This window comes from Myxocyprinus asiaticus, chromosome 33 (assembly GCF_019703515.2).
Source record: "Myxocyprinus asiaticus isolate MX2 ecotype Aquarium Trade chromosome 33, UBuf_Myxa_2, whole genome shotgun sequence".
In the NCBI taxonomy this organism is placed as follows: Eukaryota; Metazoa; Chordata; class Actinopteri; order Cypriniformes; family Catostomidae; genus Myxocyprinus; species Myxocyprinus asiaticus.
The window spans coordinates 18,310,564-18,336,308 of NC_059376.1; the positions used below are offsets into that span (position 1 = coordinate 18,310,564).

Below are 25,745 nucleotides of genomic sequence, written 5' to 3' on the forward strand. Positions count from 1 at the left end.
AAGGCAAGGCCTTAATTACATCGTCAAGCTCCTCCAAGATTATTTCAGAATCAAGATAATTTTTTTGCTCAGTCATCAATTTAGGGAGTTCTAATGGTTCCACAAAGTTTCTAACATCTTTATCAGTAGACAAAAACATGGAACTATAGAGATCAAGATAGAATTCTTTAAAAGCATTATTAATATCAATGGCTGAGGTAAATATTTCTCCACCAGCAGATTTCACTGAGGGAATGGTAGAAAAAGACTCTCTCTGTTTTATATATCTTGCCAGAAGCTTCCCTGCTTTGTCCCCCGACTCAAAGTATGACTGTCTTGCCCTGAACAACCAAAACTCCACTTTCCATGACAAAATAGTATTATATCTGTATTTCAATCAGGTCAATTATCTGAGGCGATCAGACGACATTCGGCGTTTCAGCTCTGCCTCGGCATTTTTAATATTCCTTTCCAACTCCACGAGTTCATGTGCTTTGGATTTTTTTGGTGAATGAGGCATATTGTATGATCTGACCCCTAAGAACCGCCTTAAGTGCCTCCCAAGTTACGCCCACAGAGGATTCTGAGAACCAGTTGGTCTCCATATAGACATTGATTTCAGTCTTTAACATTTGTTGGAAATCAGGATTTTGCAAAACGGACACATTAAAGCACTAACTATATGATTTCTTTTTCTCTGTATGTGGCAACATCTCTAAACTCACCAGGGCATGATCTGAGACTAAGATGTTTCCAATTGAGCGATCAAGAACAGATGAAATGAGGGATTTAGATATAAAAACAAAATCTATTCTAGAATAAATCTTATGAACTGATGAGAAAAATGTATTGTCCCTTCAAAAGTCGCCAGATATTTTTACACATCCTGTGAAGCGTCAGTGTTGCTTTAGGGAGCTTACACACTTTTGCTTCACTATGATCAAGGATTGAGTCCATCAATAAATTAAAGTCTCCTCCCAATATTATATCATGAGGGGTGCCAGTGGTTTGCAACATCCCTTCAAGATCTATAAAAAAAGCCCTGATCATCAGTGTTAGATGCGTAAATATTAGCCAAAATCAAACTTTGCCCCTGAATGTCTGCTAAAACAATAATGACTCTTCCTAATTTATCTTTAATCTGTTTGAGACATTTTATTTGTAGATCAGTATAATGACTCCCCTACTCTTACTTGAACCAACACTAAAGAAATCATGCCCACCCCATATCTTCCCAAATTATTCAGTTTCCTGTGGGGAAAGATGTGCAACAATCAAACCCCGAACTTCCCCCCTGAACAAAACAAATAGAAAAAAGAAAAACGTGCGCATTAACCCGTGCACGAAAGTGCCAACCGGCGTCAATCCCTCTAAACTCAGAAAGTCCATGTACGCATACGAGAGTCCCCGTGACATCTTTGCCATCGGATTGCTCAAGTCCGGTGTTTCTGCACAAATTTTGTGAGGCAAAATTACATAACAGAAAATACTTTGTAAAACAGACTCCAGCCAACAGGCAGAATAAACACAAAGAACATGTAGATTCATTCACAGAACTGTCTTGAAGGTGTGTTTCTCATAAAAAAAACTCCAGCTGATATAAAGCCGTTCAGTTTCCTCGGACAGACAAACAATTGTTCAGTGAGCGGCTGTTATGAGTGCAGCAGATGACGTAATCATTCTAATGTCCCTTAAAAATACTCCACAAAAAACAAACTCCAGCCAACAGGAGGCATAAGCACAAAGAATGATCAGATTCATCCACAGCTGACCCGAAGCAGTATTATTCAACAAAACAAACTCCAGCTGCTAGGCGGAGCCAGCACATAAAGAAACAAAACAGGCATCCCGGGTCCTCGGATGATCAAGAGTCAAATTCACTCGGAGGCCGCGTTAAAAAAAAAAATACACCATGACTTACTCAGTCTGTCAGCTTTATAAAAGACGTCCTTTATGTTAGCATGTAGATATTTTGCGGTCATCCATAGTGTCCATTCTCAATCTGGCCGGAAACTTCAGTGTAAAAGTGAACTTCCGTCAATGCAAAAGTTTCTTTGAGTGTCATGCCACAAAACAAACTTCAGCCGCTAGGTGGAGCCAACACAGAAAGAAACAAAAAATGGCGCCCACCTTACTTAGACAGTCGAGATACTGAACAATGAGTCAGTCCACTCGCATAAGAAACGCCCAATGGTTTACTCACCCATAGTTTGTATGAAGGCCAGTGCCTTTTTGGGGCATAAAAATACTTTGCTACCTTCCTTGGTGTCTATTCTCAGTTTGGACAGAATCATCAGTGCAAAAGCGATCTTCCGTTGATGTAAGACTTTCTTACATTCCTTGAACCGATCGTGTTTCTCTCTTGTCGAATTCGCAAAATCCGGGAACAAGAAAATATTGTGATTTTTCAGAGAAAGCTTTCCTTTGCTCCTCGCCTCGCGTTCATTGTTTAAAAATCATGTTTAATAGTGGAGTTCCTGGTGATCAGCTACACTACCCATTGTCCAGCAGAGAAAGATCCACCAATCAGAGAATCGTGGTCAAGAAAGCCCACCGAACAAGCCCGGAAGTGACTGCCCACTCCCATGACACACTGTGAATGATGCAAACAAGTCAGTCGCTTTTCACCCTCAAACTACTTATATTCAGGGTTGGGAGGGTTACTTTTGAAATGTATTCCACTACAGATTACAGAATACATGCTGTAAAATGTAATTTGTAACGTATTCTGTTAGATTACTCAAGGTCAGTAACGTATTCTAAATACTTTGGATTACTTCTTCAGCACTGGTAGATTTTTTCACTTGTTTTGACTATAAAAACTCTGCCAGTACAGTAAGACAAAATACACATATTAAAAATACATTCTCTGTAAAACCTAAATATCTTATGCAATGTTGTTTCTAAAACAAGATCAATCAAACTGATATTGTTTTAATGATTTCTTAGATATTTTTACAGGAAAACAATACAAAAATTATTATCAAGAATACGATTTTTGCTCTAATATCAAAGGTCTTACTAGAAAAAAGAAATTATGATCCAACGTGAATTTTCTTGATAAAAATATATGATCGTGCCTGGTAACACGTGCATGTAAAATGGCTAGAAATAACATTTTAGCTTAGCATAAAGCTGACAGTTTATACAAGGTTTATTTTTATTTCTTCTGCTCCAAACTTACTTCAAACGTACTTCTCTGTCTGCTCATATGAATGTAACACATCATAAGAAAGTGTTTCACTGTTGTTCAAATGCACTTTGGATCGCATCATTTATATATATAAATGTTTTCCATCTGAAAGGACTAAATATTAAATGAAACAAATGACAATAAAATAAAAGTAATCTCTTCAGTAATCAAAATACTTTTTGAATGTAACTGTATTCTAATTACCAATGATTTAAATTGTAACTGTAGTGGAATACAGTTACTTATATTTTGTATTTTATACATGTAATCCTGTTACATGTATTCCGTTACATGAATATTTCGCAATAAACATTAACTATATTGTTCCTATAATTATAATCAACAACCTAAAAACAATAGTTATATATCACTGAAAGATGGTAAGTCTACAGTCTTGTACCTTTGTCTTTTTTTCTAATTTTCAAATACTTTTTTGCTTCAAAACAATGTTTGTAATGTTGTGATTCACCTCAGAGCTGGTTGGTTTGGTTCATGGCTTAGAACTCTTTTGTGAAGGATTTTATGAAAAGTCTATGGAAGAAATGAATGGGTAAAATACTTATGGAACCCATGACGAACCCTGAAAAAGGAAAGCACTTTTGCGCTCTGTTCTGTTCAACAGAATATAAAAGATGCTGTTGATAGAGCTTAACTTGTATTGAACCGGAACATTCCTTTAATATAGCTGAAGCAGTAGTTTGGTGCAAACATTTTGATCATTTAACACTACCGGTATATTTATTCAAACACACTGCCTGGATTCCTTTCAGCGATACTGAATCTTGGAGAACAACTCTTTTTTTCAACTACGGTCTGTCAAATCATGCTGAATAAATGTGCTTGCCCAAGGCCTTTCTGGTTATGAAATTGTAGCCTAGAAAAGTGAGACTAGCTCTCTTCAAACACTCACAAACACACTCATACCGTATAAGCACGGACAGTGAGAAGTGGTCAGTACAGAACTAAAAAAGATCAATGGGAGTAACTGAGAGTGTAAGCAGGCCAATAAATAACATCCTACTGAGAGACACACACACACTGCTTGAAAAGAGTCCGCTATTATGACACACAGAGAGCGGGGAGGGCCTCCTGACCTTTCACCTCCATTTGACAAATGTCTGTATTTGTGCATATGTATGTGTATGTGTTTGTGCATGTGTATGTGTGTGTGTGTGTGTGTGTGTGTGTGTGTGTGTGTGCGAGTGTGTGCAAGAAGGGGGTTTATGGACAGAGGGGTGCTGCTTAATGATGTCTACTGCCAGATAGTCCTGGTACCAAATACCACTTCACACACACATACACACACAATCTATTTGTGGTGTTGTTTTTCAGATAGATTGTGTCGTGTTAAACATTAGCCATTTTCGTCTCTCTCGCAGCATTAAAGCACTCTTTTCTTCTTTTATCACTATCCCCCTTTCATTCTCTCTCCTCTATTGCATAACACAACTCTGTTACACTTTTACATTAAACATGTTTAAAAAAAACCCTGACAAACATTATCTGCAAATGTCAGCTTCATTTAACGTGTCGTAGGGAAGTGGTTGCATGAAGTAATTCGTGTCAAGTGACTGGCTTGCTACTGTTCCCTGAGTATATAAATAATAAGAGCTCTAAAAATAACCCAAGCTCAAATTGTAAGATTTAGCCAAACATGAGCACACAGTGACAGCTTTATATGACAGCTGAGGGATTATGAAGCTCTGATGAAACAAATACTTGCATGGCACACTGCACAACCTCATAATGCTGACAGACATCTCTCTATTTCTTTTAAGCTCTCTCTAGTGTAACATATCCAAAACAGCGAACCATCCATATTGTTTATTTTAAAACCCCCTAAACCCCACTGTGAGTCTTCATATTGCTCAAAGATATGAACACACAAAGAATTGCACCAGAGAACTGACTACAGAACTGAGACAAAAGGAATTCACAATGACTAGAATGGGTATCGGTATGCTTGTTTGAGCACACTGACATAGCAACATTGGTTAAACAAATGGCATCAGTTTGGGGTGGGACTTTTAAGTTTTATCAAACCAATGGCAGATGAGGGGAGTGTTCGGGAAAAATGTTTGACAACAATCATTAGGATATTCTTTTTCTCTTATTTCATTTAGTGAGGCTAGTGGTGCAGAAATGACAAACTTCAGCTTTAAGATGTTATTAATCCCCCCAAAATAGTGGTTGATCAATATGGGTTTTTCCATGAACGATTCTTAAACTTTTACATTGGGTACCCCCAAATCTTGAATATCTCTTTTCATCCTTGGGTGCAAGTATTTTGGTATTGTGGTATCGACACACTTCCTGTTGCGCTCTGTTCTGTTCAACAGTATATACAGTGAAAGATGCTGCTGATAGAGCTTAACTTGAATTGAACCCGGAACATTCCTTTAATATAGCTGAAGCAGTAGTTCAGTACAAAATGTTTTATCATTTAACACTACCGGTATATCTATTCAAACACACTGCCTGGATTCCTTTCAGCGATACTGAATCTTGAAGAACAACTTTCAGCTACGGTCTGTCAAATCATGCTGAATAAGTGTGCTTGCCCAAGGCCTTTCTGGTAATGAAATTGTGGCCTAGAAAAGTGAGACTAGCTCTCTTCAAACACTCACAAACACACTCATACCGTATAAGCACGGACAGTGAGAAGTGGTCAGTACAGAACTAAAAAAGATCAATGGGAGTAACTGAGAGTGCAAGCAGGCTCCATGAGATTTGACGCATGACCAATAAATAACATCCTACTGAGAGACACACACACACACTGCTTGAAAAGAGTCCGCTATTATGACACAGAGAGCGGGGAGGGCCTCCTGACCTTTCACCTCCATTTGGCAAATGTCTGTGTTTGTGCCTGTTTGTGTGTGTGTGTGTTCGTGTGCGTAAGAAGTGGGTTTGTGGACAGAGGGGTGCTGCTTAATGATGTCTACTGCAAGGTACTGCCTGTCTACATCCTTGGGTGCAGGTATTTTGGTATTGTGGCCCTGCTAATGTGGGTTTTGCCTAATTTTGTAAGTATCTGGATAAAAGTGCTAAATGAATAAATGTAAAAGTTTTCCAAGCTAGTTAGACTGAAGTTAATGTAAAATCTAAAAGTGTTCAATGCTGCTACTGACTGAACATTATCATCAGTCAGACAGAAGCAGATGAATCATTTCAGTGAGAGTTTAAAAAAAATCAGTAACACTTTACAATAAGGTTATACTGTATTTGTTAACATTAGTTAACTAAATCAGTTAACATGAACAAACAATGAACAATATATTTTTTTACAGCATTTATTAATCTTTGTTAATGTTAGTTTACATAAATACAACTGTTCATTGTTAGTTCATAGTGCATTAACTAATGTTAACTAATACAACTTTTGATTTTTAAAATGTATTAGTATATGTTGAAATTACTTTTTCAGCACTTACTACTCTTTATTATTGTTAACGTCAACATAAACTTTTTATTATACCTAATGCATTTACTAATGTTAACAAATAAAATCTTATTGTAAAGTGTTCCCAAAATGTATTTAATTTGAAACAGGAAGTAACGCATTTGGGAAAATGTGAATGTAATGACACAAATATGAAGGCTAAGCTGTTTTTCCCTTGTTATATATGATACACAAATAATATCTCTTTTCTTATAATATACTTTTGGTAACACTGTACAATAAGGTTCCATTTGTTAACATTGGTTAACTACATTAGTTTAACATGAACTAACAATTAACAGTACTTTTACAGCATTTATTAATCTTAATGTTCATTTCAACATATACTATTACATTTTTTAAATCAAAAGTCGTATTTGTTAAGATTAGTTAATGCACTATGAACTAACAATGAATAATTGTAAACTAACATTAACTAACATTAACAAAGATTAACAAATGCTGTAATTGTTAGTTCTTGATACCTAATGTATTAACTAATTGTAACAGGTTTGTCGTTGTGGGAAGGAGGAAGTGGGACTCAGGTATGTTGAACTCAAATGTTCTTTATTAACAGTTTCTTTCAAGGTGGCTTTTCAGCCTACACTCAAGTTCACCAACACAACTGAACGCTGCTTGTGTCTCTCTCTCCTCGTCTCTGGCGTGGTCTCTCCATTTATTGCTCTCCCCAGTGCTTACTGCAATCAGAAACAGGTGTTAGACAATATAACGCTCAGGTGTGTACCCTTACTGCTTTCTCTCTCTCTTAAGACGAAAGCTCAACCACGCCCCCACCTGCCACATACCCGTTAGATGTAAGTCCCGCTCATCTCAGCGATCTCAGGACGGCCCTCAGATGTTGTACATGCTGCTGCCAATCATTGCTGTAAATGATTATGTAATCTAGATAGGCAGCGGTGTATGCCGAGTGTGGTCTGAGGACCCTGTCCATGAGCCACTGGAACGTAGCCGGGGCCCTGAACAAACCGAACGGAAGTGTCACGAATTGGTGTAATCCAAACGGTGTGGAGAAAGCCATTTTTTCACAGGACATTGGTGTTAAAGGGATCTGCCAGTGTCGAGTAAAATCCAGCTGTGCCCAACCGATCGAGCAACTCATCAATACGAGGCATTGGGTTGCATCAAATTTATACACCGCATTGACTTTTCTATAATCCACACAGAATCGTACTGACCCATCGCTCTTAGGGACTAGAACGAGCCGTGGTACCACTACCACGGTTGTAGTCTCGATTTGTGCACCCAGGCAGAGGCAAGAACACGTCTACAAATCCTTTTTGCAACTTGGCAACCTCTGTGACTTGAGACGGCGAGAGGCAGTCTCCACAAGGGACTGGGGTGACATGATTGGCTTTTAACTTCACCTCCAGCCCGAGCTCCTCCCTCTCCAGAACCACTGTCGCCAGTGTCAATGGGACCACCTCTGTCCATAATTTCAGGAGGTTGAGATGGTATATTTGACGTGCGTCACCTTTATTAGTCCGCCTTCATAATCGAGATCTCCTACACACTGTGTGACCTCAAAGGGCGAGTAATTTAGAGCTTGTCGTTGGGAGTGATACAAGCACTTTGTCTCCTGATGCAAATTCCCGTAGATGAGTGCCCCTGTCATACAGTCAGCTCTGACGTTCTTGAACTTGGAGCAAATTCTCCTATGTTAGTTGACCCAAAGTGTGGAGTTTTTCTCTAAGATCATGAACATACTGAATTTCATTTTTGCTGTTTGAAGGTCCCTCCTCCCAAGCTTCCTGCATGACGTCAAGCACACTGTGCAGCCGACACTCACACAGCAACTTGAATGGGGAAAACCTTGTGGAGGCTTGTGGGACCTCTCAAACTGCAAATAACAGGGGTTCAACTCACTTATCCCAATTTCTAGCATCCTTGTGTACGAACTTACGAATCATATTTTTCAAGGTTTTTTAAACCGTTCCACCAACACATCTGTAGGTGGTAAACACTGGTGTGAATCGATGTAATACCCAACAATTCGTATAGTTTGCATAGTGTACGTGACGTGAACGTAGTGCCGTGATCTGTCAGGATTTCTTTCAGAATCCCCACCTGGGAGATAATTCTGAAGAGTGCCTCCGCAACACTACGTGCTGAAATGTTGCACAGAGGCACTGCTTCCAGGTATCACGTTGCATAATCAACCAGAACTAATACAAAGCGATGCCCACGTGCTATCTGTTCTAATGGCCCGACGTGTTCCATGCCAATTCTCTTGAAAGGAACCTCGATTAATGGTAGAGGGCACAATGGTGCTTTTGGGGTGGCTGGTGGGTTCACCAACTGACATTCGCCGCACGCCGCACACCACCTGCGGACATCCTCGTGAATGCCCGGCCAATAGAAATGGGCCATTATGCAGTTCAGTGTTAATTTATTGCCCCAAGTGTCCCACCATTGGATTATAATGAGCCGCCTGGAATAACATTTCCTGACGGCTCTTCGGTACCAACAAATGGGTTGTATCTTCCTTTGTCTCAGTGTCCTGCATCACTCTACATTCCGCTCTTTTATAATAGCAGAATACGGATACGACAGTGCAGTGTTTGGCTGGAGCTGTTGGCCATCAATAACTTTCACTTGGCCAAAGGCATGCCTAAGAGTTTCATCTCTCGACTGCTCCAGAGGCAAGTCCCTTTCGGAAAATCCTCTAAGGATGGGAGGGGCCGAAGCCTCTCAATCCCTTACGTCATTCTGACATGGAGCTGACAAAAACTGCCCTGATACTGCCTCCCCCACAAAGGCATTGCACATCTCACATATGATCATTTTCCTGCAGGATCCATCCACACATATTCCCTTGGGAACTAACCGCAGCCTTCACTCTATGCTTTTGCCTCCAAAATTTAATGATGAGTGACACTACAGGATAATTGTGAATATCCCCATGCACACACCTCACCTTCACCCTTTTACTTATGCCCAAAGTCACAGTGGTCTGATTGCAGCCAGTATCCACCAAGGCTTGATGTGTACTCCCCTTGACATTCACCAGTATTCTGTATGCTCCGGCTCGATCGGGGGCAGCCCGTGGAGTGTCAGGGACCCAGATCAATGTTCCAAGCTCCATCACGGGACATTGGTCCTGGAAATGCCTGGGTTTCCCACAACTCGAGCTGGCCGGCCCAGGCATTACATCTGAACCTGCGACAGCCGATATGGTGCTCAGCCAGTTGGACAGCCTCCAGCAGTGATGCTGTGCAATGGCACTGGACCCACTCTGCCATTCCTTTCGGCAGATGACAGACAAACTGCTCCAGCACTGCTGATGAGTGATAGGACTCCGTGCTGGTGTGTACTTCCTCCAAACTCCCGGGTTTTGGCACCACTGTAACAGGTTTGTCGTTGTGGGAAAGAACGAAGTGGGACTTGGGTACGTTGAACTCAAACTCCATTCTTTATCTCTGAACAGTTTCTTTCAAGGTGGCTTTTCAGCCTAAACTCAAGGTCACCAACACAACTGAACTCTGCTTGTGTCTCTCTCTCCTCATCTCCGGCATGGTCTCTCCTTTTATTGCTCTCCCCAGTGCTTACTGCAATCAGAAACAAGTGTTAGACATTGTAGCGTTCAGGTGTGTACACTTACTGCTTTCTCTCTCTCTTCAGCTCAACCTTGCCAAGACAGAACTCCTTGTGATCCCAGCCAACCCATGTGTTGACCACAACTTCACTTTTCATCTTGGTTCAACTACACTAACACCAACCAGAACAGCTCGGAACCTGGGAGTGGTGGTATATGACCAGCTTAATTTCACTGCACACATCTCATCAACTGCCCGGTCTTGCAGATTCATACTTTACAACATCAGGAAAATCAGACCTTTCTTGTCTGAATATGCTACACAGCTCCTGGTCCAAGCTCTGGTCATTTCAAAACTGGACTACTGCAATGCTCTGTTGGCTGGTCCTCCAGCTAACACAATTAAGCCACTGCAGATGGTCCAGTATGCAGCAGCGCATCTGGTCTTCAATCAGCCAAAAAGGGCTCATGTCACCCCACTCTTGATTTCACTGCACTGGCTACCTGTAGCTGCCCGCATCAAATTCAAGGCTTTGACTCTGGCTTTCAGGACAGCCAATGGAACTGCACCATCTTACTTCAATTCACTTCTTCAGGTCTATACTCCAGCTAGCTCTCTGCGGTCTATGAACGAGCGACGCCTGGTGGTCTCATCACAATGAGGCTCAAAGTCTATTTCATGATCGTTTGCTTTCTCTGCTCCTTTGTGGTGGAATGAACTTCCAACCTCCACATGATCTGCTGTTACCTTCTCAACATTCATGAACCAGCTGAAAACACATCTATTCTGCAAGCACTTAACCAACCCACACTAACTGCACTTCCTACTGCACTTAACCTGCAATTAATGTACCAAAAAAAAAATAAATAAATAAATAAAAAGAAAACCCTTGTCTGTCTCTTTCTTCTGTGCTAGCATCTTTACTACTCCAGCCTCTGTGAGAACTTGGCAGTCCTATACTGCAAATGTTGTTCAACTTTGTATGACAAATTGCTTGCAATGTGTCTCATTTGTAAGTCGCTTTGGATAAAAGCATCTGCTAAATGACTAAATGTGAATGTTAACGAATGGAACCTTTTTGTAAAGTGTTACCATAATAATAATAATAATTTTTTTAAAAAGCCTACAGAATGCAAGCAGCTATGTAGAGGATTCCTGCAGGAATATTTTTTCATCCCACATCTCTATATATTAAATAAATCAGCACTATTAATTCTCTTACACAACATGTTTCCACTGTGGCTGCCTCATGACTTACTCAACATTATGAAGCTATTGGGAAACTATAAATTAATCAAAGAAGTTTTCATATCATGCACAGACTTCAAAAAACACTGTTTCAGTATGCATTCAGTCATTCATGCTTCACAACATGATAAAATACAAAACGCAAAGACTACGCTCAACCTATTGTGTTATTCACTGATGTCTAAGCCATCACATTTTTATACACAGTACTAAATACTCAAGGCTGATACAGAAACCACTGCTTGCTAGTGTATAGCACTGTGTTAGGTATAAAATAATAAGTGGTTTTAAAGGCATGCCTGCCTCTGTTTACATCAATGGCATACAAATTAGCATCCCACACATGCAGCCTAATGTACAGCCAGTCTGATGTTGTTGTCATGACAACCCATTGTAGAAGCTCCACGTCCTGTTGATCTCGATGAGGTTATTTTCTGAAACTGTCCTCCAGGAACAAGCATCTATCGTGGCCTGTGGGAATAATGACCAAATATATGTAGATCTTTATAGATCTCAGAAGGGTTTTTCTTGGTAAATATTTGCGTATTTGGCAGTATCTGATGTTTTGTTCAGTGGTACCTACAGAACAAAGGAGTTCTCTTACATTTATTGTTTTTGTATTCTTTTGGAATTCATTGGGACAGCACTGATTCCATCTGCTAAACTCAGACCAAAATAAAACAATAATTTATGGTATTGTTTGGTTCTATCAAATAAAACCATAAACTAGACAGTCACCATTGACTTTAATCGTATGAAAAAGATGCAATGAAAGGAGTTGGAACAACATGAGGGTGAGTAAATGATGCCAGAATTTTTGTTTTTAGGTGAACTATCCCTTAAACAGCATGAAAAAAGAAGAGGGGAAAAAAACAGTCTCTGCTCACATTCGACACACTTCCAAATGTGTTTTCTCTCTCTCTTGAGGGAACTGAAGTGTTCAAAGGCCTTCTGTCAGACGGGAGTGCAGAGAGATAGAGCATCTGACAGATCATTGGTACAGCCCTGCCCTGCATTACCAACATGCCACCAGCACCAGGGAAAATATGTCAGTGCCAATAAACACATCGAAAGCACGCAGATACAAAAGGAGAGACTGTAAAACAAAGCTGCCAAGGTTGTTCCCATGTTTCCCTCCTCTAAAGTGTCATCTAAATGAGCTCTGTACGGGTGGTCTGGTTTGAGCTCTGGGTTAACACACATTGTGAGCGCAGAACCTGACAAACCTCTCAAATGTATTTTGGATGGTTTTTGACTTGGCTGAGCTCTTAGTTGCATCACACAGGAAATATCAAATGTTTATGTTTAGGCAGCTAGATAGATGTTATTTACACTGTGTAAATAGCAACTAAAAGCATCTTCGTTGCAATAAGTGCAAATAGTGTTAGATGCTATTTGCACCCCGGTGGTATATAGTGGCAGATACTATCTGCACTCCTAATTAAACATTATCGTACTTAGGGGCAGCATTGGAGTGTGTTTATTTAGAGTCCTACAGACAACCAGCCTACACCAACCCCTACACCTAAACCTAACTCTAATTAACCATGGTTTTACTACAGTAACCATAGTGTAACCATGGTCTTTTTTAGTAAAATTATAATCACAAAATTAAACATGGTTACTATATTAACACCATATTTCTGTCTTAGCACCATGGTTAATTGCATCAGTTAATTGCACTGCATACTATGGCTTCTGCCAAAAAACATAGCTACTACAATATTAATACAGTAAAACTATGGTTAATTTTACCTGGATGCCATGGTTAATTTTACCTTTCCCTCAACTGCCTCCTTCACAGTGGCCAAATCCCTGTGAGGCAATCAACCTTTATATTCATTTTTATTTATTATTAGGCCTATAAGTAGTATTAAGGGAATATTAAAGGTGCTGTGAGCGATTTTAGCCATTCTACTTCCACGAGACTGAGCCATTGAATTAGCCACGCCCCCTTTTTTCCAAAACCCCACCCTCCAAATATATCAAATGAGCTTTATTGAGAGCAGAAACAGTTGTTGAAAACAACAGCAGAAAAACAGTGCACTCAACTGACCATTGTTATGAACAACATGGCATAAAGATGGATAAAACCTCAATAATTCACTGTAACTACAATACTATTAGAACGTGCAAAATGACTGACAGGCAGAGAGCATCAGTGAACGCGACCCGCGAACACATTTTCGTTTCCCATTTATAGAGTGTAGCGCTGTTACACAGATCGGTGAGATATCTCACAACATTTATTTTATTAATATCTTTCAGGGAGTAGGAAAAGTTTTTGCATACCTTTCCATGAAAAAATCGCTTACAGCACCTTAAACAGTTGAGACAGGATAAATGATGGGGAAAATAAAATAAAAGCACAGCTACACATTCTTTACACACTACACCATTGCAGAATTACTTGGAAGTGCAGTTTGTCTTTAGTTTCTCTGTTTTCACTAGACTATTGGAGTGCAAATAGCTGCGCTGTGTGGCAGGTGCTATTTACACCTAGTGTATGTTTATGTACCCCTTCCACCACAGCAGCGTTGTGAAGTTTGCAACACTACTAATTTCACTAAATTTTTCAGTAGCGTGACAGTAGTTCAGCTATTTTCAGTGTAGTGTTTCCAGGAATGAGCTATAATTTCCCATGAGTAGTGTCACTAAATACTATTTACATGTGGCTGCCACTTTTATCCAAAGCAACTTACAGTGCCCTGATTACAGGGACAATCCCCCTGGAGCAACCTGGAGTTAAGTGCCTTGCTCAAGGACACAATGGTGGTGGCTGTGGGGATTGAACCAACACCCTTCCACTTACCAGTTCAATGCTTTAGTCCACTACACCACCACCACCACTCCATATTCGTTACATTATTGTGAACACAGGTGAGGGAGTCATCAAACACAGTCACCTAAACAGAGCATTTGTAGGGCTGGGAAATCCAAATTATTTCAGTGACTCAGTTCTTTCAGACAATTCATGTAAATAAACCAGTTAAAATAAAAATTCAATTGTATTTAGCATTGGGAACACCTATTCATGCTAGTGGGTTGGTTAATTCAGACGGTTCATTCAAAGGCAGTTAACATAAATGGTTCACTAATACAACTTCTGCTTGCACAAGTAACCAATATCATCTGATTGCTATATATTTCAAATACTTTCTTCTTTAAATAGCTTCAATGTAGTTATCTTCTATCCCAGCTAAATATGCAAAGACTATAAGTAAGCCATTCATAGGTTAATTTTCTCAAAAACTGCAAGTCTTTCTGTGGTGATTTGAAATTTTTTTGTTTTGAGCGACCTGCTTAGACCCGCCCCAACAAAGTTGCTCAACCAGTAGCGTGAGTTGGGGGCAGGACTATCTCTTTGACCAGTGGCATACGAGGGGGCACATTCAAAAAGCTGTTTTGAAAACAGTTTATTTTTTTGTTTTCTCCTCAATTTGGAATGCCCAATTCCCAATGCGCTCCAAGTCCTCGTGGTGGCGTAGTGACTCACCTCAATCCGGGTGGTGGAGGACGAATCTCATTTGTCTCCGCGTCTGAGACCTTCAATCCACGCATCTTATCCCGTGGCTTGTTGAGCACGTTACCACTGAGACGTAGTGCGTGTGGAGGCTTCACGCTATTCTCCGTGGCATCCACGCACAACTCACCACACGCCCCACCGAACCACATTATAGCGACCACGAGGAGGTTACCCCATGTGTCTCTACCCTCCCTAGCAGCCGGGCCAATTGGTTGCTTAGGAGACCTGGCTGGAGTCACTTAGCACGCCCTGGATTTGAAAACAGTTTATTTCTGCAATTCCAGCTTTAAGTCTATCTCATTTTATTTTTATTTCACACCTGCTTTATTATCCACCAGGCACAAATTGCAAGTATTTGAGGAATCATCAATAGCACTAACAAAGCAGGACTTGTAACATGCTGAAGTATAATACTTATGGTTAAGGGCTTGTCCAAATCCCAAACCTCAAGCATAAGCAATAGCAATCAATATGTTGCATATCTTAACTATCACAAACCTATTTCCAACCAGTTGTGGCTTCCTGATCACACAAACTGCACATGAAAGAGTGCCCCCTTATGGCTGGAAAAATGGTCAAACGAAGGAATGTGGAAACTTGAAACAATCTTCTTCAATAGGTCACACAAAAGGATCTTTTCTGAAAGCTACAAATAGAAATCTTAACTGAGATCATATCATTGTTCTGTTGTGAATGTGCAAAACACATTGTCCTTGCAATCAATATATTGCAGGTTGCTTCAAATGAAAAATGCCCGACTGCTGGAATGTGTATTTGTATTTTCATATTGAAATGTAATGCAATGTTCAAATCCCTGTTAGCCAGTGTGCTGACACATATACTGCTCTCAGAAAGTCTGCACACAAGCATACAGAAGTGCATATGGATCCTAAGCAGAAAGCTGGCATAATGTAATCTGAGACCAGCTGTTAAAAAACCCTTACTAAACCTGGGCAATTTAAACATTCAGCCAAACAAATCCAGTTTGGTTAAGAAACCACATAAGCCACACGTGTAAAAACATAACACTTTATACAATTAGGCTGAAAAAAATTCAATGAATACACAACTACTTTACAAATACAAATGCTGTTGTTCCCCCCTCCCGAGTTATTTACATTGTTCCTGACCCATCAACATCAATACAAAAAGACATATTTATGAACAAAAGCCTAGACATCATAGCTATTTCAGTACATCAGCAGTGTATCTGACACATCGACTAAATGTAGCCAACATAAACAAGCTAAGTTCCTGAATAATGGTGATATTGTTCACAACTATGCATAAGAAAAACAAAGGAAAAAGAACATTTCACAGATGTGTTTTCAGAAATTACATTTCTTCCAAATTGGTTTTGGGAGGTCAATACTTTCCATGTCTGCCGCTACCATGAATGGTACAAAATGGCTATGGTGTAGGATTATTTTTCTATCAATTTGTAGACATATTAAATAACATCATAGAGTGTTGTATCACTTAACACAAACATTAAACGTACAACTACAAAATCACAAGACAATTTGCATGTGTTATGCAGTCAAACTTCAAATGTATGGTGGTAATCATTTTAGGCACACCATAATATCTTTTTTTATTTTTGGGAAGGATGTTGACCTTTTGCTCTGCACATGATACAAGCTAATGTATACATTCAATTATTATATAGACTGATACAATTTGTAGTCTGGGTGCATTTGTGATGAGTGACACAATCACTGTCTTTCACTTTCAGTTAGTGTCAAACTAACTGCAGTTTGCCATCCATTAAAGACGTCTTCACTTCATGGAGCCTCAATATCCATTACCATGATAATCATTAAATGCTTCAAAGGGACATTTACTTACACAAACAACAAAGGGACAATAGTACCACACCTATTTAAAAAATTTGAAAGCACAGTAGGGGACACATACAATATGACTGATTGAACATTATGAATAACGTTGAGATGATCTGCCAGAAACATGAAAAGTCCCGGCATGCCAAATGAAGTGTTGCAGAAAGTCGATGGGTGTCACGATCCAAATGCACTTCATCCATGACCTTAAGAGTGTGATGACATTTTGACAACTGTATAAACAAAGTACAATGTATGGTAGAAAAACAACAGCGAACAATTTACAGCTCAGTAAAGAGTCCATTACAAATTGAGCCATCATACTGATAGTGTCTCTACCTGAACATCAGTCTGCACTCTGTCATGCTCAGCTCCTGGACAGAATACACTCGACAGTACACACTTTCTATGAGGGAAGGGCCTCAGCTTCATAAGCCATTGAAAAAGAACAAAAAAACAAATGAGTCCAGATATTGTGAAAGAAACCGATTGGCCGTAGAATGAGGGCCGATGGCAGAGTGATATTTCCTCAGTGTGAGATGTTATTAGCTTATGAGTGTTACGTCAAATGTTGCATTGTAAAAAGAAGCTTTCCCTCCAGCCAGAAAGTCTAAGGTGAGTTCCTCTATAATAAAGCGCCACCATTAGTCTGGCCCTATTTTGTGCCCAGGTACATCTGACTCCTAAAGCCTCTCTAGCTGCCACTGCTGGGTTTGGCGGGAGTTTTAGAGCGCATGGCGGCCCCAGTGCGGGTGTTTCCTTTGCCCTGCTGGGGCTGAGGGGTGGAGGCCTGCTGCACTGGAGACTCAGCAGTAGGGGGAGCCGCAGCGCTCTGCTGCTGGGCGGGGCTGTGGGGGGGTGGGGTCTGGATTTGAGGGGAGGATGCGGCTGCTGTGACGACCTGCTGTTGGAGGAGTTTCTGCTGGACAACCTGGGCGGCTGTGGCGGTGCCCGCGGGAATGACCTGCACCTGAGCCGAACCTGCCGCAGGTGCTGCCTGGGTCAGGGCCACCGTCTGAGGCTGGATCTACACACATCACAAAAGGAATTCAATGTCTGAATCAGGTGTTGTGATAACACTGCAGAACCTGTGATATCGTTTAGGTAAATAACTTTTAAGCACACAACACACCTAGTAAATTGTTGAAGTCAACGTGATACAGTGTTCAAAACCAATTTTAGATCTGTAATGTGACAGATCTGTTTCAATGAGAAAATGTAAGGCAAGACTTGATATTATCTATTGGGATTTGACCGGATAGTAAAAAAAGTAGTCTCTATATGACAGCTGGTTTGAGGGAAAGGTTTGAAAATGGTGTATGATGATGTCTGCCAAAAGTTATTACATTTTGATGAAAGATTACAAGGACAAACATTCCTTTCTTTATAATAACATGCTATGTTATGAATGAATCATTAACAATTAGACCAGAATGTGTATTAAAAAAGTAAATGGGGTGAAATTTGATTTCATGTTGACTTCAAAACTATTTCAAACAAATGACTCACAACATGCACCAAGCACTCAAGCAAACCCTTACCTGCTGAGGTGAGGACACTATCTGCTGCTGTACTATTTGAGGAAGCTTAGCAACCTACGAGCAGAAGGGAAAATCACTATAAAGCCAGGCTGAGGTTGTGGTTGTAAAAGAGTGGATGCTTACCTGAATCTGCTGTGCGGCTGCAGGTTTCTGAGACTGTGCGATAGAGGTGGTGAAGAACTGTGTCTTAATGCCTGGCTGCAGCTGAGTGGTGGTTGCATACGTCACTTTCTGCTGCTGTTGAGCCGTGGTCTGAGCGGCCTGCTGCGTGCCCAGCTAAACCGCAAGAGATAAAAGGACTATACAGAAACTTTCACGATGGCATGCTTTGAATTCATAAAGGATGTTCACCAAGTAAGTGGGGTTCAAAAATCTTAGTCCACTAGTAAAATTATCTGAAAAAATATTTTATTTGGCATGTCCCCCTTTTTCTTTAATGTCAGCATGCACTCCACAAGTTTCTGCAAAACCTGAGGATCCATCATGTTATTCCAGCATGATTTGAGAATGTTCTAAAATGCATCTTGGGTGCTTCAATGGAAGGAAGGAAATCTGATGATAAATTTCACAAATTTGCTTATTTTAACAGTAACCCATTGTTTCTAATGTTTCTTTGGTTGAATTTTGTTTAAATCCTAAGACTTTTAGAATTTGAAGTCTACAGTAGATTCTCAATGTGGATCAAAACTGGGGGCGCCTGGGTAGCTCAGCGAGTATTGATGCCGACTACCACCCCTGGAGTCGCGAGTATGAATCCAGGGCGTGCTGAGTGACTCCAGCCAGGTCTCCTAAGCAACTAAATTGGCCCGGTTGCTAGGGAGGGTAGAGTCACATGGGGTAACCTCCCCGTGGTCACTATAATGTGGTTCGCTCTTGGTGGGGCACGTGGTGAGTTGTGCGTGGATGCCGCGTAGAATAGCGTGAAGCCTCCACACGCGCTATGTCTCCGCGGTAACATGCTCAACAAGCCACGTGATAAGATGCGTGGATTGACGGTCTCAGACGTGGAAGCAACTGAGATTCGTCCTCCGCCACCCGGATTGAGGCGAGTCACTACGCCACCACGAGGACTTAGAACGCATTGGAAATTGGGCATTCCAAATTAAAAAAAAAAAAAAAAAAAAATGTGGACTAAGACGTTTGAACCCACTGTACAATCATTTAATTTAATAAATCAGGATATCGACCGATTATTTTGTACCTTCTGCTGCACAGCAGCTTGCGTTTGCTGTGGCTGTGCTGCCTTCTGGACTGCAGCTGCCTGCGCAGCCGCCTGCTGCTTGTGTCTGTGCAACAGCTGCTGAACCTGCTGCACCTGGAAAGGGTGGGTCACCACTTGACCACCTGTGCACACATACACACAGACTTTAGTCTACAAAAGCCCATTAGCAGGTGTTATGACATTGAGTTCTGCTTAACTTAAGAGAGAGCCTGTACCTGCTTTCTGTGTCTGTCCGATGGCGACGCTGATGCCCGCCACAGTGACAGGAAGGGTTGTGACCCCGGTGGAGGAGACCACGGCAGGGACTGAGACTACAGGAGGGGGTTTGGTCAGAGTCACTTGGGCGGTTTGACCTGGCTGAGCTTGGATGGCTCCTGGGGCTGGGACACGTGTCTAAAAAAAGAGAAATAGATGAAAAGCTTCTTTTCTTCATGCATTACAGTGATTTCATCACAGGTAAGAGGTGTTCTATGGCGCAATTATAGACAGCTACATTATTTTAATAAACAATTCTTCTGCATACAAATTTAGTTCAACTGCTGTTTGCGATTGCCAATGTAGCAACTTGCCACATTAAATATAGTCGGAAATATCTGTTTTAAAACACATCATACAATAAATAAAAATGATATTTGAGTTATGTTCAAGAGAGTGTGCCCACCAGTCTGGCCACCTGTAAGTTGGTGACAGTAGCTCCAGTGAGTACAGCTCCTGCTCTTGGTGCAGTGACAGCAGCTAGTTGAGGGCTGGCCTGAGTTGCTGGAGCGGCCTGCACCTGCTGCTGGCTAGATGCAGCCTGCTGGCCCTGAGCTGCAGCTACTGCTGCTGCAACCTGCTGCTGTGCCATCTGCAGCTTCTGCTTCTTCAACAACTCCTGAAGACAGAGAAAGAGAAAAAATAAAGATTTTGAAAGTGTAAAATAATGCGTGACATTGGAAAGTGACATCAGAAATTTGGCTTTGGTATGATATCAGCTGACAGATCAAATAAAAACAGGCCTCTCAATAATTCAATCTGAATAATTTAAAATTAATGTTAATTTATTTTTATAGTTAACACATTACGGCATTCAGTTCCTTTTTTAAGGAAAGAAAAATGTGATTCAATTGGATGACACATAACGGAATACATGTGCACAGAGTTTCCTACAGCAGCGGGGGGCTGTGGTGATTAATCCCTGCTTACAGTGCACTAAACACTGGGCGATACTGGAATTGCATCTAGACTTCCTACACCATGTCAAGCAAACCAAAAAGGAGACTATGTCAGCAAAAACAAGCTAAACACACCAACTTGGAATGTGTGTGTGTACCTGCTGTGGCTTTCCAACTGCTTTGATCTGCGGAGAAGCTGCCTGTTGCTGTTGTTGTTGTTGCTGCTGTTGCTGTCTGAGCAGTTGGAATTGGGCTTGTGTGATCGGTTTACCCTGAGGCAACTGCATACCTGCAGCTAGGAATGGAAAAAAACAACATGAGAAAGCAGACAGTCAAGCTATTTAAAGGGATAATTTAGCCAAAAATGTAAATTCAGTAATCATTCACTCACTCTCATGTTGTATGACCAGTATGACTTACTTTCTTCCATGGAAAACAAAAGGAGGTGTTAGACAGAATGTGAGCCTAAGTCACAATTCACTTTTATTGTATGGAGAAAAAAAAGTGACTAACATCTTTTGTGTTCCACAGAACAGAGAAAGTCAAAATGACCTGGAATAAAATGCGAGTGAGTGAATGATGACTTCTCATTAACATTTTTGAATGAATTATGAAAATGTGGGAGCGTGACTCTCTAAATAGATGTCGTCAATGGAGCCCCAAACAAAACACATATCGCTTCTCTAAGGATGGCACTTGTTCTACCTGGAGCCATCAGCGTGCGTGTTTGGGACTGACCAGGAGTCAGATTGGTGGACACGACGGCCGATGCGGTCACCGGTGTAACGGCCCTCACACCCTGACCAGTCGCTATGGTGACGACCTCTGCTGGAGCAGCTGTGGCAGGAACTGCTCTCTGCTGGGTGTGAACCACTTGAGCTGTGGCCGTTCCTGCCACCTGGAGAGTAACCCATTATTAGACACAGGTAGCAATTACGCTCAAAAACAAGCAATTTTAATACTACCTAGAGGATAAATTCCTACATTAACAAAAACATTATATGTATATATTTATTGCGCATCACTAAACACCTTATAAACATCATTCCCCAAATGTTTATATGTATTTAAACACATCCCTGATAACATCTCCTCAAACGTCTGGGTTAAAGACTGTATTCTTATGATCATTACATGTGCAGTTATTGTATTAGGATGGACGGGACTCACAGGAATGACTGGAGAGGCCAGACGCTTGTTTGTTTGGAACTGACCAGGAGGAACTCCAGCCACAGTGTTCACGATCACATTTCCGCTCACTGTAGCCGTTGCTGAAGTTTAAACAGAGAGCCATCAGCACAGCCTCATCCAGTTCAACTGCACTCACTTCTGAAGCAAATACAATGAAGTTTTGATTCATTTAGGTTGCATGCTATAAACCTACCTGGCTGGATGCTTGTTCCCACTGCAGCGGTCTTGATAGCTCCAGCCTTGAGAGACAACAAAACCAATTTACTCCATCAACATATTATACCTCAGTGACACTGACGTATGCCTTCTTAACAAACCTGTTATGCTTATAGAAATGGCTTCGATATAACAGTAATATAAGAAAAAGTTGTATTAATCATTAGTTTGTCAATGGACAGACTAAACCATCAGGTCTCGTTAGATAAAGTGTTAGAAGTCTAACCAGTACAGCTGTGTTGGGGACTGCAGCTGCTCCAGGTTGGTTGGGCTGGGGGACTCCAGTTGCCTGTGCCCCTGCTGCAGTTGCCTGCGGCTGGGTTTGAGGCTGGGTAGCGGTCCCCTGAGGCTGGGAGGCTCCTCCAGCCTGCTGCTGGGCTATTTGCTGAGCCCTCTGCTGTTCGGCCAGTGCCTGCGAAAGATGCAGAGAGAGGAAAGGTGAGAACAGGGTTTAACAATAAGCAACAGGGAACCTTGGTCACTTGCTAGATTAGGTCACATTATTCCAAGTTATTCTTGAACTAGGTCTCACCTTCTTCTCTTTAGCGATTCTCTCAGCTCTCTGAGAGGCAACCTGGATAGGAGGCAGAGGCTTGTCATAGCTTATTCCGCTGTAAATCACAGAAGAATTAGAAACAGTTTAACAACAAACGGATACCACATATTAGTATATGCTTTTAGTATATATTACTTATTAGTAGTTCCTTGTATATTAGTAGTATTCACCAATATTAGCATTTTTATTTTTTAATTATCGTTATCTTAAGGTTTTAGAATGTTCCCAAATTAAACAGCATACTTGCCTACACCATGGGAAAAGTACTAAATAGTTATCCATCTTTTCTACCGTACATTATATTGTTACGATTTTACTTCAAGCGTGTAAAATTCTTAACTGGAGCTTCAAAGAAAATTAGGGCTGTCGATTACAATTTTAATTAAATTAATTTCATGACATGCCGATTAATTAATGGAATTGCATTCATCATTATTTGCGAGAAGGGCCCCCAAATAAAGATAACTCATATAAATTATGCATAATTCAAATATTTATAAATATACCTAGAATAAATATATACGGATTGAAATTCAGTTTGAAATAAACTGCATTATTGTGACAGATGAATAAAGCATTGTTTAGACAATACAAGAAGAATTCAATATATTGTTTGTTTTATTCTCAGATCAATGAACAAGCCTACAGTTGACAGCAATCTCTTTTGCACCGAGTCTGTCAATGTGTCCAGTTCTCAAAATAAGCATACATAAGTTCTGTCTGCGCTGTGCTACATTTTTAGGACTCTGTGTCAAGTTAAAAGTAGAGAAAACTTTGAAAATCACATCTCAAGATTCCTGTATTTTGTTGTGCTTTCTCCTAAGTGAGCGGTTCTCATTGTGTGACTGCGCTGCTTGTGAAGTTTGAAGCGCGCTGCCACCTATTAGCATGACTCGTAAAATACTTCAAGCTTGATTTGCTCGTATGGAAGGAAAATCTGTTCTTTTATTACAGAATTTATGTACACATCAGGGGGCATGATTAATTGTGTTCATTTTATTAACGTGTTATTTTTAATATAATCGCACTAAATTAACGCATTAAATCAACAGCCCTACTGAGAACAATTATTACCATTGTAACAAACACTGTCCAATATGCTTATTTCTGTGCATCCTTCATTATTTCAGAACAGCAGACCATTAAATGTCTGTATGAACAAGATGACATATCAGACTCAGTACCTCTCAGCCAGCACAGAAGCATGCTTGGGGTTCTTCTGGAATGGATTCATGCCCAGTCTGTGCACAAGCAAATGGCAAAACACACTCAAAAACTTAAGCTGATTCTTTTTATGCTTTCACAAAATTACAACAAAGTTATTATCTTGACACAATCTATAAAAATTCAAGTTGCTTTATGGTGCTTGGGTGTTGAGCATTTTTCTTGCACATACAGTGGTTTTATGGGTGGGCTCCTCTTGCTAGCGATGATTTTCATCAGCTCAAAGCGGTTGTTGTACAGTTGGATCTGGGTGGCATTGTCATCTTGTGAATAGATCTGAGAAGTGCGCAGAGGTCGACTATTCTTGGACTGTGCAAGAAAGGAAGTGTTACCACATAAAAATAGGAGACAGGAAATACGTACAAGACAAAACATTATGTTTTGAAACTAGTTACCTTATAAATGCTCTTGGTCTTGTTCTTTTTAGGGTTTGCTTCATATATCAGCTGTTTGAAAAATTGCACAGTTATCATCACCCACTGTCGAAACTCCTACGAAAAATAAATGTACAAAAGAGTACAGTAATGTGATTGGTGTAGATCTCTCACCTTGCCCTCTTCTCTAGGGATGATTACATTCTCGTAGCGGTTGCGACACTGTTTGGGCGAGCGGTAGATCCTGCTGCACGAGTTCACCACGTCACTCACCAGGTCCCAGTTAGGGGTGTGGGCCGGAGACATGATGGTCAGGTTCAGAGGAAGCTCCAATAACTGCTTCACAGCCTACAGACAGACAGAAAGACTGAATTACAAACTATAACACACATGCAGCCATTTGCGATCATGTGATGGGTTGAGTACCTGTAGCAAGGCCCAGTCCTCACTGATGAGCCACTCAGGGTTGTCCTGTCCAGCCTCCATGGCTGGTTTGAGCAGTGAGGGCAGCGGTTTAGCAAAAGGAGCCTGTTGTTTCAGAGAGAAGCTCTTCTTTTGGTCTTTACCTTCTCGTCTCACCTTGAGCAGACTGGCCTTATCAAAGAGAGAACGTGGAGGAATCACTGCTTCACCATGCCCCTTCTTTTTCTTACGCCCCCCAGCTGAGAGGGGGAAAGAAAGAGTGAGAGAGATAAAAAAAACATTATGTGAAGTAGCATCAGTTTGAGCACAAGAAAGTTCAGATGTAGCTAATTGTGGCAGCGTTTCATGAGCAGTCCAACCTGATGGGTCCATGTGTCTCTTGCGCTCTTTGCGAACATAGACAGGGGGCAGTTTGGACTCTGGCATGGGCGCTGAGTCATACATGAGGCACATGATAGAGTCAATGTAAATATCATTGTCATCCTGGGGAGGGGTTGGAGGAGTCCACAGCTAAAGACAAGAACGACAGTCACGTGAATTATACAAAATAATAATTAAGCCATTTTGATTAACAAGTATGAGTTGAAAATACTCCCACTGTTTTATTCACTTTGAGAGAGCACTGCATAAAACTTACCGGCATAATCTCTGTCTGTCCATGCTCATTCTCAAACACATACTCCTGCAGAAAGTATGGGGACAATGTCAGATCTACAGTACTATCGCCTTCAAATGAAAAACACATTTAAGCAGGGTATTGTACCATGTTGTATGCATCCTCTCTGGTGTAAGTGAACAGATCCTCCTCATCCTCCAGCATCATCTGCTCCTCTTTCTCCAACTTCAGTCTCTGCTGCTGCCGCAGCTCCCAGCCTCTCTTAGTCGCCTCAATACGCTCCTAGAATTCACACAAACACCTAAATAAACTATCTGTCCAAAGCACTGATAGTATGATCAATGCATTTCTACCATCATCAGGGTCAGAAATGATGGGGGGGGGGGTTCGGGGGAAAAATGATATTTATTAATAAAATTGACCCTGAAGTTCAAAATTTGGGGGC

At 40.9% G+C, this 25,745-nt stretch overlaps 1 protein-coding gene across 3 annotated transcripts in view; it reads right to left on the bottom strand.

Annotated features, from left to right (window-relative positions):
- Positions 1 to 15,957: 15,957 nt before the first annotated feature.
- Positions 15,958 to 25,745, bottom strand: part of LOC127424125 (E1A-binding protein p400-like) — a 38,664-nt gene continuing 28,876 nt past the window's right edge. For all 3 annotated transcript variants that reach the window (XM_051669040.1, XM_051669042.1, XM_051669039.1), the window contains 20 exons: positions 25,448 to 25,582; positions 25,322 to 25,366; positions 25,044 to 25,194; positions 24,688 to 24,923; positions 24,436 to 24,609; positions 24,283 to 24,333; positions 24,060 to 24,196; positions 23,848 to 23,904; positions 22,640 to 22,718; positions 22,334 to 22,519; positions 22,085 to 22,130; positions 21,871 to 21,971; positions 21,406 to 21,598; positions 20,859 to 20,995; positions 20,208 to 20,420; positions 19,762 to 19,939; positions 19,526 to 19,668; positions 18,448 to 18,600; positions 18,325 to 18,378; positions 15,958 to 17,810 (listed from right to left, as the gene is read on the bottom strand). In XM_051669040.1, the coding sequence (XP_051525000.1) occupies positions 17,478 to 17,810; positions 18,325 to 18,378; positions 18,448 to 18,600; positions 19,526 to 19,668; positions 19,762 to 19,939; positions 20,208 to 20,420; positions 20,859 to 20,995; positions 21,406 to 21,598; positions 21,871 to 21,971; positions 22,085 to 22,130; positions 22,334 to 22,519; positions 22,640 to 22,718; positions 23,848 to 23,904; positions 24,060 to 24,196; positions 24,283 to 24,333; positions 24,436 to 24,609; positions 24,688 to 24,923; positions 25,044 to 25,194; positions 25,322 to 25,366; positions 25,448 to 25,582 (2,802 nt within the window). In that variant the 3' untranslated portion in view covers positions 15,958 to 17,477. The remainder of the gene's footprint in view (positions 17,811 to 18,324; positions 18,379 to 18,447; positions 18,601 to 19,525; positions 19,669 to 19,761; positions 19,940 to 20,207; positions 20,421 to 20,858; positions 20,996 to 21,405; positions 21,599 to 21,870; positions 21,972 to 22,084; positions 22,131 to 22,333; positions 22,520 to 22,639; positions 22,719 to 23,847; positions 23,905 to 24,059; positions 24,197 to 24,282; positions 24,334 to 24,435; positions 24,610 to 24,687; positions 24,924 to 25,043; positions 25,195 to 25,321; positions 25,367 to 25,447; positions 25,583 to 25,745) is intronic.